General features: G+C 48.8%; 1 protein-coding gene across 1 annotated transcript in view; it reads left to right on the top strand.

Moving 5' to 3' along the window:
• LOC311135335 (zinc finger protein 423-like) overlaps window positions 1-12500 on the top strand; it is a gene marked incomplete at its 3' end in the record, with an annotated part of 124026 nt that overhangs the window by 33128 nt on the left and 78398 nt on the right. The window contains exon 3 of the mRNA XM_084169280.1: window positions 2594-2800. Within this exon, the coding sequence (XP_084025406.1) occupies window positions 2594-2800 (207 nt within the window). The remainder of the gene's footprint in view (window positions 1-2593; window positions 2801-12500) is intronic.

Below are 12500 nucleotides of genomic sequence, written 5' to 3'. Positions count from 1 at the left end.
CACAACTACCTTGTCAGGAGACCCTCTGGCAACTGCCATGACTGCCTAACAGAGAAAGGTGTTTGACCTACGACCTTATTGACCTCACATATACATGTCATTTATGTTTGCTACATGAAATCTAGGAACACTACTGTTTATTAGTGGCAGAGGAAACCTGGCCACTAGCAGTGCTGTCTTTGCATTAACCATTGACAGAGCGCTGTGCATCTTTAGCTCTCCAACCTAGCAGACAGGTAGGGAGAAAATAGGCTGTCTGGGTGAGAAATATGGTCTCTAAGAATATATCTGGGGGCATAAAGAGGCCTTGTTCTTCTGAATGGTCATTTAGAAATCATTAGTCTCCTTGGACACCACTTCCAACGTAATCCCTCATTTCATTTCGGTTTCCTCCCCTCAAATTGAATTATGTTTGAAAACACTCAGCGCGTCTCAAACGACTCTGCAGAGCCTTATTAATAATGACCTCAGCACACATTACGGCACATCTAGGTGTGTGTGGCTGGTTGGGTAATATTGTAGTATACCTTGTCTTTGCCTGTGAGGGCAGTGTTGCTGTGTGGATGACAACATTCCACCATAGGTCTTTATCTTATATATGGTGCCAGTGTTAGACTTTGCAACTGTGTGGTAGTGTTTAGCTGTAAACCCCCTCCTTTCCATTGTGAGTCCTATTCCAGTGGTGTGATCTAAACCAGGTAGAGAAACCAGCTCGCTTTGTTTACGTCGACTGGCATCTGTCACCTCTCCCGAAAAACGAATCACCGCCAATCAGGACCATTATCCTCTCATCTCCTCTCCTCCCTCCAGATAAATAGTGTGCTCTGTGTTTATCAGGGCCACTGCTGGAGCTGCAGTGGGTACAGCTGGGGTGCGCACCACCGCTGTATCAATCTTCCCCGGTAGCAGGCACATCCAGGGAGGCCTAATGACAGAGACAGCAGCACTGTGTAGCAGGCCTCTAAATGAAGTGTGCTTCGGACCCCCCTGCTGAGACCCCCTCCTCCATCAGAGATTTGAAAGGCTTACTGGAGGGGAGGGGGGCTGCTGCAGAGCGGGGGTGGCAGGGGGCTGAGGAGGGGTTTCTGGATGGCATGGGGCGCAACACCCCCCCCCCCCCCCCTCCCCCACACACACACACACACACACTCTCCCAACTGTGCCAGGCACTCTCATCCTCTCCTCTTCCTCCCATCCATCTCCCTGAGCCCTGTGGAGTAGAGGGAAGGAGAGAGGGGGAAAAGAGGAGGAGGAGAGGTGGAGAGGGGAAGAGCAAGGTCCCATCTGGCTCCTCCCTTGTTGTCATGGTAGCCGGTTGTGCTGGCATGTACTGGAGTTGGCAGTACCCTTACCTCTGGCATGAGTGCACCTGGGGGAATGAGGGTTTGTGCACATGCGTGTATTAATGTAAGTTTGATTGTGCATTCATGTGTGTGCGTGTGTTTGACTGCTAAAATGCATTTCCTCTGTCATGGATGAAAGATTGTTTGTTTAAGGCGCATATCAATATGTGGGTATGTTCATGTCTAGATGTGTATGTGTAGTCTGTGTGTAAGGTGCTTGTGTCCGTGTAGCTTCAGTTAGGGGCCACTCTCCTCCCTATCCAGACGGTGCTTTCACCACTGGACAGATGGCCATAACCCTCCCTCCCTCCTTTCCCCCCTAAACGCCCCATTCATCCCTCCATCCACCCTCCGCATCACTCCCCGAGAGGACGAGTGTGGAACCTCCACACCCAGTTTCTATCTCCCTGATCCAGCCCAGACACTCTCTCTCTCCTCTCTCTCCCTACCAACCTACCTACCTAAAACCTAGGTTGTGCTGTGGGGCTGGGGTCATGGGCCAGAGCCCATTACCAGCAGCAGAGTGGCGGGCGGGCAGAGCGCTGGGCACTGCCAAATTAGTGCTGATCAGAGATGTGGAGTGCAGGAATGGCCTCCTCCTGCTCTCCTCTGATTGCACAAGTCCACCATGATTAGACAGGATGTGGAGCCTTAGGGAGCCAGCCAGCAAAACCACCCCCACTCCCTCTCCATCTCTCATTCCCTTTACCTCCCTCCTCTTCTGCACTCACGTTCCCCCGCTCTCTTTCTTTCTCTCTATCCCTCTCTCTCTCTCCCTCCTCCCTTTCCCTCCCTCCCTCCCTCCCTCCCTCCTCAGTCTCCAGTGCAGTCCTTTTGGAACAGAGTGTTTAATGTGATAATAAGGTGTGAAAATGGAGCCACAATGTCAGAGGGAGGATTGTGGAGGCAGATTTTTCCACTGGTCCTCCTCTCTGCATGCCATGAGTAGCAGCGTGGGCACACAGGTTGGCATGAGCCGTCTCCCTCCAGAGCCTTGAGTCCTCATACCCTCTCTAATGCCACCTCACATAGATCCTCCATTAGAGAGCACACGTAGGTCATGTGACCAGGGACATCTTTAGTATGAGATGGACTTGAAATATTGCTTGTCCTGGTCAATTGCTGGTACAAATTGACTCCATCAAAAAAACTATCTATTACCTCTGACCAATCTCCAGTAGATCAGTAGTTCCGGCTGTATCCGTTACATGCTGGGACTCAGTTTCCCTCTCTCTGTGTTCTTGTCCCAGATGTCCCTGCTGTGTTGGACCGCGAGGCGGCGAGGAAGGAGCAGCGTGCAGCCCTGGAGGATGGGGACCACAGTGTCACCAGCCATGACGACCGCATAGGGGACGATGACCTGGACGATGAGTCCATCTTCACCTGCGACAACTGCCAGCAGGACTTTGAGTGTCTGGCCGAGCTGACTGACCACCGCACCAACCACTGCCCCGCAGGTAAGACATCATATACACACTAAAATGAATCCACTACACTGCAGGTAAGATAACCACAGGGTGGGCTACATCTACAAACACTGGGTTATTTTGGGGCCAGGGGGCTCGGGTCAATACCACCTTTCAATTCAATCAACCCAATACCTTGTGTAGTAAATAAAGCTGCAATGTGTAACTTTTTGGGTGACCTGACCAAATTCGCATAGAAATGTGACTTATAGATCTGTCATTCACGTTGAAGTCAAGTCTAAGAAGCGGTAGATCTGTTCTATGTGCTCTATTTCTATGCTTCCCGTTCTTAAGTTTCGTTTTTGCATCTTTTACTTTTGGTTTTGTACACCAGCTTCTAACCGCTGAAAAGACAATATTTTTTGTTATGGAAATATATTTCACAGTGGTTTAAATGGTACAATGATTCTCTACATTTTACATGTACATTTTAGTCATTTAGCAGATGCTCTTATCCAGAGCTACTTACAGTTAGTGAGTGCATACATTTTTTTTTCATACTGGCCCCCCGTGGGAATCGAACCCACAACCCTGGCGTTGCAAGCGCCATGCTCTACCAACTGAATTGTAGCAACCAAAAAATGGAATAGCGATTTCTGCATAGTGCATCTTTAAATGGTAGCATATCAAATAACCTTTTCCCCATAGTCATTATATTGTTGAATGGTAGGAAATGTGTACAGTAAATGCTAGGTGGACTCTATCACGGGTAGCTAGAGGCCTGCAGTTTTCACAATAAGGTGGTGTGTGAATACTTCCACATTGCCATGATAGACTGGATTGAATCGGGCTCTGTGTCTGTGTCCTTATGTGACTGTCTGACTGGGTTTGTTTTAGTATGTATATCCAGTGTTGTACCTTTTGACCCATTTCATTCCATTCAGACCTCGGAGTACTAGAGGTTTGTAAACGGAACAAGTGTGATACCTGAGCGCATTTACGTTGATATTTCACTTCATGCCTTAGACATGTGATTGGTTCTGACTGGCTAAGGGCCCCCCCCCCGGGCTCCTATTGCTGTTGGCTGTAGTCATACGCCACTAACACCAGTGTTGTTTAGTGTTCCTAAGGGACAGACTTGTTTAAAGCTAACACAGTTCACACAATAGGCGTTATTAGGAGCAGTGTAATTAATGGAAGGCTCAAGGGCGCCCAGCAGGGGCATCTGGTTCCTAGCAGATTAATCAAGGCCTGCTCCTTAATGACCGCAAAAACGATCGACAAAGCCACTCAAGCTCCAAACACAACAGCCCTTAGTGTGTGTGTTTGATAGGGGCTGGAGAGGGGGAGTCATGGTGGGGGCTATAGGGGGCTTAGTGTGAGTTCAGACTGGGAGAGGGAGCAAGGCCTGAGCTCAAACAAGGAAGGTGTATGAATATGAGTGACCCAGGGGTTGGCTGGACATTAGATACTTAACGTTTACATGTTGTGTTGCATACACCCTAATGCTGAACGACAGAGGATGACCCAGAACTGAGACGTGTCTCACACTGATGTTCCTCTTTGACGACTCCCTCCCTCCCTTCCTCCGCCTGTCAGAGTGAAGGCTGGGAGATGTGATTTCAGCTCAGAGTCAAGGGAGAACTACATGTTGCTGAGCGAAGAGCGAGTGGAGGAAAAGAAAGAAATGAAATGAAATGATAAAACATACGGTCTCCAGGGAGTGAGTGGTGGAGATTGCAGAATAATCCCAGGCTTCGACTGGGGGGCTGGCATTCCCCCCCGGACCTCAGCTTTAATATTATTATTGAAAAGAACAGTAAATTAAAAAACATTCACTGACGAATCCTTTTAAGTTCTCTGTGGCACTCCTGGGATTCTGCCTTGTGGGGGACAGTGGCACAGGATGCTGCCTCCCTCCATCTATCTGTTGGGGATAAACACACGCCAACACTTTGTGTGTGTGTGCTTACACATGTTTACTTGATTAGGGAACCACAGAATCGGAGGCCATCTTGGTATGGGTGGTAGTCAGAGCTGGGAGGCCATGTTGTGGGAATGGCAGTAGACTAGAGGATGGGTCCCAGGTGTTTAGACAAGTGCCAGGTAATTCAGCCACTCAGCAGCAGGTTCATAAAGTGGCTCCATTAATTTCCTATTACTCTGAGCACATGTGAGTCTGGGAGGCCATACTGTCTGCAGGGGGACTGAGCACAGGTATAATGCGATGGAGTAATTCCATTCCACGGCTGACATAAACCAGTGTGACTGGTGAATTTCACCTGAAATCCTGTAATAACCCCCTGCGTGCTGCGTGTGGGTCTCTCTCACTCCATGGCCCACACAGACCTGCTCTGCCTGGTCGTATCCGAGAGAAGCAGTAACTCTAGACTGTGTCTGTGTATCGGGGCTGTGCAGCTGTGTTGGTAGGGGCCTGGTGGGACAGAGCTTTGTTTGGACAGCCTGTTGAGCTGAGGGGCTGCTCTGCTCCCTCCACCACCTCACCCAAAACCCCTTTTCAACATGTGGTTTCTCTGCCTGCCCCCTCCACCCTCTGAGCCCTAATGGGGTAAGAGTCTTCCCTGATCTGACCCCCGTCTCTCTCTCTCTCTCTACACAACATGCTATTTTTCTGCTAATAAGAGTACAAAATAGGCCACCCAGTGTACGGAAGCCCTGTGAGCAGCCAGACTATGAGCTGCTCTTAGCATACTCTGGCCGCCACGCCAGTCCAGTCCAATCAAGTCCAGTCCGGGGCTGGGCATTTATAGAGGAAAACACAGTGCAATACATCCTTCCCCCTGCTGCTGTTGACTCTGCTGGAGAGGCCATGTTTGTGTTAGCTGTGTGGAAGTGGTGTGTTTGTGTTAGAGGATGTCTATTTCCTTGACATAGGCCTATGTAGTGTGGCATGTATTTTCTATTTCATTTAGTTTGTGTTTTTTGTGTGTACGTCTGTGTTTCTGTGGAACATGGAGTGGTGTGTTGGGCCTTATGCATGGTTGTGTGTGTGTGTGTGTCAGAGAGACAGATACTAGAGGTTGATCGTGCATGCGTGCCATAGTGTGGGAAGAGTCTGTGGAGAGTCTCAACAGGAGAAGAAATCTGTAGCACCGGCTCCCTGAGGAGAGCTTGGAAAAAACCTAGAGATCAAATGGAGAACATTCGGTGCTCCGCTCCGCTGCCCTGCGACCTGTCAAGGTTGGGCTCTGGCTGTGAGAACCCCTCCCTCTGCATCCCCCCTCTCCCCCGCGGCCCTGCACAGCTGACCCCCCCGCCCTTGCCCGCCTCCCCACTGTCGGTCAGGCCTGGGCTAGAGCTGAGTGCCGGGGGGTGGGTCAGGAGGAGCTGTGGGCCCCGGGGTTAAGACACCACAGGCACCATCACAGAACCAATGGACCAGCCTGAGCCAATGGGGCCATTCAGACTCCCATCTTCCTCAAGCCAGAATGGGCACCTCCTCCACTCCCTTCTGTGGGGGCCCTGTGTTTATGCTGCAATCCTCTGTTTAGTTTTGCTGGTTTATATATAGCAGACTGCCCCCCATCTCACACACATGCACTCACAGACATATACACACATACACACACACCTCTGCTCTTCAACCCATGTCGCATAGCAGCGGGCAAGTGGGGGGCAGAGACATACACATTGACATACACACACGCACACACACAGAAGTGTTTAGGGTGATCTCTGGACTGCAGCTGAGCTTCATGCTTGAACTGAATGCATCAGCTCACAACCTTTCACACCTAACCGCCAATACATTTCTATCTGCAACTGTAAAAACATGACCAGACCTAAAAGAAAACAACATGCAAATGTGTGTATTTATGTACAGTGAGGGGAAAAAAGTATTCGATCCCCTGCTGATTTTGTACGTTTGCCCACTGACAAAGAAATGATCAGTCTATAATTTTAATGGTAGGTTTATTTGAACAGTGAGAGACAGAATAACAACAAAAAAATCCAGAAGAATGCATGTCAAAAATGTTATAAATTGATTTGCATTTTAATGAGGGAAATAAGTATTTGACCCCCTCTCAATCAGAAAGATTTCTGGCTCCCAGGTGTCTTTTATACAGGTAATGAGCTGAGATTAGGAGCACACTCTTAAAGGGAGTGCTCCTAATCTCAGCTTGTTACCTGTATAAAAGACACCTGTTCACAGAAGCAATCAATCAATCAGATTCCAAACTCTCCACCATGGCCAAGACCAAAGATCTCTCCAAGGATGTCAGGGACAAGATTGTAGACCTACACAAGGCTGGAATTGGCTACAAGACCATCGCCAAGCATCTTGCTGAGAAGGTGACAACAGTTGGTGCGATTATTCGCAAATGGAAGAAACACAAAATAACTGTCAATCTCCCTCGGCCTGGGGCTCCATGCAAGATCTCACCTCGTGGAGTTGCAATGATGATGAGAACGGTGAGGAATCAGCCCAGAACTACACGGGAGGATCTTGTCAATGATCTCAAGGCAGCTGGGACCATAGTCACCAAGAAAACAATTGGTAACACGCTACGCCGTGAAGGACTGAAATCCTGCAGCGCCCGCAAGGTCCCCCTGCTCAAGAAAGCACATATAGATGCCCGTCTGAAGTTTGCCAATGAACATCTGAATGATTCAGAGGAGAACTGGGTGAAAGTGTTGTGGTCAGATGAGACCAAAATGGAGCTCTTTGACATCAACTCAACTCGCCGTGTTTGGAGGAGGAGGAATGCTGCGTATGACCCCCAAGAACACCATCCCCACCGTCAAACATGGAGGTGGAAACATTATGCTTTGGGGGTGTTTTTCTGCTAAGGGGACAGGACAACTTCACCGCACTAAAGTGACGATGGACGGGGCCATGTACCGTCAAATCTTGGGTGAGAACCTCCTTCCCTCAGCCAGGGCATTGAAAATGGGTCGTGGATGGGTATTCCAGCATGACAATGACCCAAAACACACGGCCAAGGCAACAAAGGAGTGGCTCAAGAAGAATCACATTAAGGTCCTGGAGTGGCCTAGCCAGTCTCCAGACCTTAATCCCATAGAAAATCTGTGGAGGGAGCTGAAGGTTCGAGATGCCAAACGTCAGCCTCGAAACCTTAATGACTTGGAGAAGAGGAGTGCAAAGAGGAGTGGGACAAAATCCCTCCTGAGATGTGTGCAAACTTGGTGGCTAACTACAAGAAACATCTGACCTCTGTGATTGCCAACAAGGGTTTTGCCACCAAGTACTAAGTCCTGTTTTGCAGAGGGGTCAAATACTTATTTCCCTCATTCAAATGCAAATCAATTTATAACATTTTTGAAACTGCGTTTTTCTGGATTTTGTTGTTGTTATTCTGTCTCTCACTGTTCAAATAAACCTACCATTAAAATTATAGACTGATCATTTCTTTGTCAGTGGGCAAACGTACAAAATCAGCAGGGGATCAAATACTTTTTTCCCTCACTGTACATTAATTACTTGAATGTGTGAACCTAACAGGGAGGTTGAAGTAAGTATTGTGCAGAGAGGGAGGAATAGACGCAAGATACTGAGAGAGAGGGAGAGTTTCGAGTTAAGCAGTGACGGGTCTGCTGGTGATGAACAGTGGAGCGCTGTGGGTAGGTGAGAGAGCTGTCAGTCAGGAGAGGGGGTGGTGCCTCGGCCTGTCAGATACAAATAGGAGGTGAGCACTAATTAACCCGACTTCAGGAGACTGAGAGGAGCTGGTAAGAGCGCAGACGAGGAGGGAGAGAGAGAGAGAGTGTGTGTGTGAGAGAGGGGGGTTACAGACTTGACAGTTAGAAAAGCACTGTCCTGCTCACACTCTCACCTCAGAAAGAGCGAGGGAGGAAGAGAGAGACGGGGAAGTGAGGAGTGGGAGAATGACACTTTCTTTCAGCATCCTTCTAACAACACGGCAGTTGATGTAAAGCTAGTTTCCTCTTACAGATACACATCCGGTCTCATGCATAACATGCATACATTCTAAGACATAAGGCTATTGAAAGTGCTAGCATACCAGTGTTTGCTTGTGTATATGTGTTCATGCCGGACATGAAGCACAGGCTGTGTGTGTTTGGTAGAGGGTAATGGTGTTGGGACATTTAGGTCGAGCTCCGGCATGCCCCATATGCCCTCTGTCTGCCTGGCACGGTCACCCATGAGACGAGCAGACTGGAATCTGACTCTCACTGCTGCTCCATTTCACTCTCTCTTTTTTTTATCTCTCTAGCTCTCGCTCACGCTCTCTCTCCCTCTAAGATCATATAATTTCTCCTCCTCTATCTCTCTCTCTCTATCTCTGGGTGCAGCTGTGCGTCTCCTCAGCAGGTGGGCATGGTGTTGGAGCCCCCAGCCTGCCTGCCAGGGAGTCTGTCTAGAAAGAGAGGGGAGAGTGTAGAGCGTCTGTTTAAGGCGGGGGCCCCTGGGTGATTGGGTGTCTCTAGGGTGCCCCGTGCCCCCCCAGACCCCCTCGCCCCAGGTTCCCCACGCCATGAATACATTTCCATTCTCCTTCCTGCCTGTCGTCATGGTGGCAGCTGAATCCGACACGAGGACAGGACTCTTATTAAAGCCACAGATCACTTTCCTCCACCGAGAGGGAGGGAGGGAGAGAGAGACAAGGAGAGAAAGAGAATGAGAGAGTGGTTGACGGATGGAGGGTTATGGAGAAGGAGAAGGATAGAAAGAGAAGGAGAGGGTGATTGATGGAGGGAGAGTAATAGTGAGAGACTAGTGAGAAGAGGTTGGGATGAGAGAGCAACCTGAGGCAAAATCACCAGACAGCTCCTTTCTTTACACACTGTCTTTGTGTGTGTGTGTGCGTGTGGTGTGTGTGTGTGTGCATGCATCATAATGTACTGTTGTACTGTTTGTGTGTGGTTTTGTCTGTTTCTGTCTATTAAGTAAAAGCTATTTTTATTTGAGTGTTTGACAGAGTAAACACATTGGACTGTGGGTATCTCTCATGTTATTGGTGTTAGATGGGTTGTGCTGCTTTCTCTGTCTCTCTCTCCCTCTGTTTCCTTCTCTCTCCCTCCCTTCCTCGCTCCTTCCCTCCCTCTCTCTGCTTGGAGCCTGAGGGTGGCCTGAAGATTCCTCCACTAAGCCCTTGGCACAGATACAAATGCAGTCACAGCTGGTTGTAAACTCAGGTTTTGCAGGGAGAGCAAGAGCCCTGCCTCCATAGGAAAGGAGGATTGAGAGGAGGGAAGGGGGGCACAGCGTGCAGAGAGAAGGAGAAGGGGGGGGTGAGACAGAGGAGGGTTGTTGTGAAGCACAATGGAAGTCATTTTTCATCACAGGGTTCATTTTTCACGATGAAGTTCTCTCTCTCCCTCTTCCTCCCTCCATTTCGCCCTTCCTTATTCCCCTCCCTCGTTCTGTCTTTCTATTCCTCTCTTTTATCGTTCTGTCCCTCTCTCTCTCTTCTTCCCTTTCTCTCTCTCTCTCTCTCTTCCAGCCTACTTTCCTCTCCCTGTTATAAAATATGGATGGTACCAGTTTTGGGCGCTGAGAGTCTCTCTGGCAGAGTGCGGTGCTGTGTCTCTGAAAAGACTCGGCTTGTGCATGCACCTAAACACTTCACTGAGCAATCTGTCAACATGTCAGCAACACATGTTTTGCAAAAAAAGAGGGAAAAAAAGCTTCCAGAGGGAGTAATGGCTCCCACCAGGGCTCCGAAAATGCTTTGAATTCAGCAGATTTCTATTGCAGTGGGACTCCCCTGGGGTGCCTTTTTTACAATGCCTGCATTTCATAAATTTGAGCCAAAGACCCCTGGGGGTGTCCTTTCATAATGCCTGAAAATGTAGGGTTATATTGTGTGCAGTTCCCCATGGGGCCTTTATTAATACCTGAATTCTGAGGAACTGGAAATTACATAGGGGCTCTGCGGGGGCTGGCGCTCACACCAGGAAGGGAGAAAAACTCTGTGGGGACGTTTTCTCTTCCCTTTCCTTCTCTTATCCTCTCCATTTTTTTGTACTTCATGCAAGAGTGAAAAAGGAGAATTTGCCAAAGGACACACTGTGTGTGTGTGTGTGTGTGTGTGTGTGTGTGTGTGTGTGTGTTGGCGCTAGCCTTCTTGTATTCAACCTGTTTGCTCGAAGGCAAAAAAATTGTCCGATTAAAAATGTAACTTCTCTCTCTTTTTCCCTCTCTATCCTTGTGTGCCGTCGTGTTCAGCTCGCAGTCTGAAGAGCAGATAGTAAATATTTGTGCTGTCTGTGTGTGCCCAGGAAAAAAGCCTAAATCTGGTGGAATATCCACACTTTTTTCAGGGTCTTAGGAAGAGGGGGAGAAAAGAGGACTGCATGTGTTTCCATACATTCATTTGTATCCCTGTGCTACAGGGTTTTAGTGTACATTTATCAAATATTTACACATCAAATGCTGTCTGACAACGTCATCTCCAAAACAGACACTTTTCAGGAAATTGAAAAAACTGCCATATTTTACAATTAACGAACATACTATTTCAAAACTTTAGAAGTTATTTTAAATATATTTTCTTTGTCATAGAGTCAGGGTACATTGAGAGTTACTGCTTTCAATACATGTTCAGACAGTGATGACATGCAGCTTATAAAAATATAAATGTACATAACATTAGAATTGACTGTGCTGAGACCAATATCTCGTTATGTTTGAGTTCAGTGTAGTTTATTCCTTATTTGACATGGTGGTTCAATGTTCAGACTAAGGGACTAGATGATTGAGTTTGTTGTCAGTAATTTACTGTAGGCTGTCAAAGTAACAGGTATTCAAAATAACTGAGTATTTCAGAGAATGGGTGTCTACCTCCTTCATTTAGGGCCAGTTATTCCTTTGTCGTTGTGTACAATATGTGTGCGTTAGTATGTGTGTTTTAAGGCCTAATGTGCTAATGTATTTTGGATCAGGTGTTTTTGTCCCCTAGTGTAGATAATTGTGTTTCTGTCTGGTTGGTGGTGATTAGTGGAGTTGAGGTGTTTGCGGGAGAGTTGACCCCTGTGGGCTGCGCTGACCCTGTGACCTGGAGGTGGTCAGAATAGAGCCATCACCAGGCCCCTCACAGGGAGCCAGGATAATGAGGAACAGACTGTTCCCTTGGAATCCCCCCGTCCCCCCGTCCCCCATCTAATTCACCCTGTAGAGTCTCCCCCAAAACTGCCCCTCGTCACACCCCCTCTCCCATGCACCCTGTTGAGTAGACCCCAAAACTGCCCCTCTCCCAGTCTCTTCCCTAACCCCCCCCCCCCCCCCCCCCCCCCCCATGTTTCTCTCTTATCCATCCTGTAGTGTCTGCTCCAAACCCTGTATGGAAGCATTTCCTCCTGCCTCTGTCATCGTTCCTCCCCTGTTGGAATGGACATAGCTGGTCCTCACATGGGCTCTGTGTGTATTTTCTAGAGGACCTTACATTATATTGGCACAAACCTCTTGGTCATTTACAGCACACAGCCTCACACATATTATCTAACACACAGCTGAGAGAGGGATGGATGGGGGGGGAGAGGGATGGATGGGGGGGAGAGAGGAGGGTTGGGGGAGGGATGAGGGAGGGATGGGGGGGAGAGATGGGGGGGAGGGATGAGGGAGGGATGGGGGAGAGAGGGGGGGGATGGGAGGGATGGGGGGGAGAGGGATGGGATGGGGGAGAGGGAGGGATTGGGGGGGAGAGAGTGAGGGAGGGATGGATGGGGGAGAGGGAGGGATGGGGTGGAGAGAGGGATGGGGGGAGAGATGGGAGGGATGGGGGGGAGAGAGGGGATGGGGGAGAGA

Source organism: Coregonus lavaretus, assembly GCF_964263955.1.
Source record: "Coregonus lavaretus genome assembly, chromosome: 9".
NCBI classification, from domain to species: Eukaryota; Metazoa; Chordata; class Actinopteri; order Salmoniformes; family Salmonidae; genus Coregonus; species Coregonus lavaretus.
This window is presented reverse-complemented; position numbering and strand designations above follow the sequence as displayed.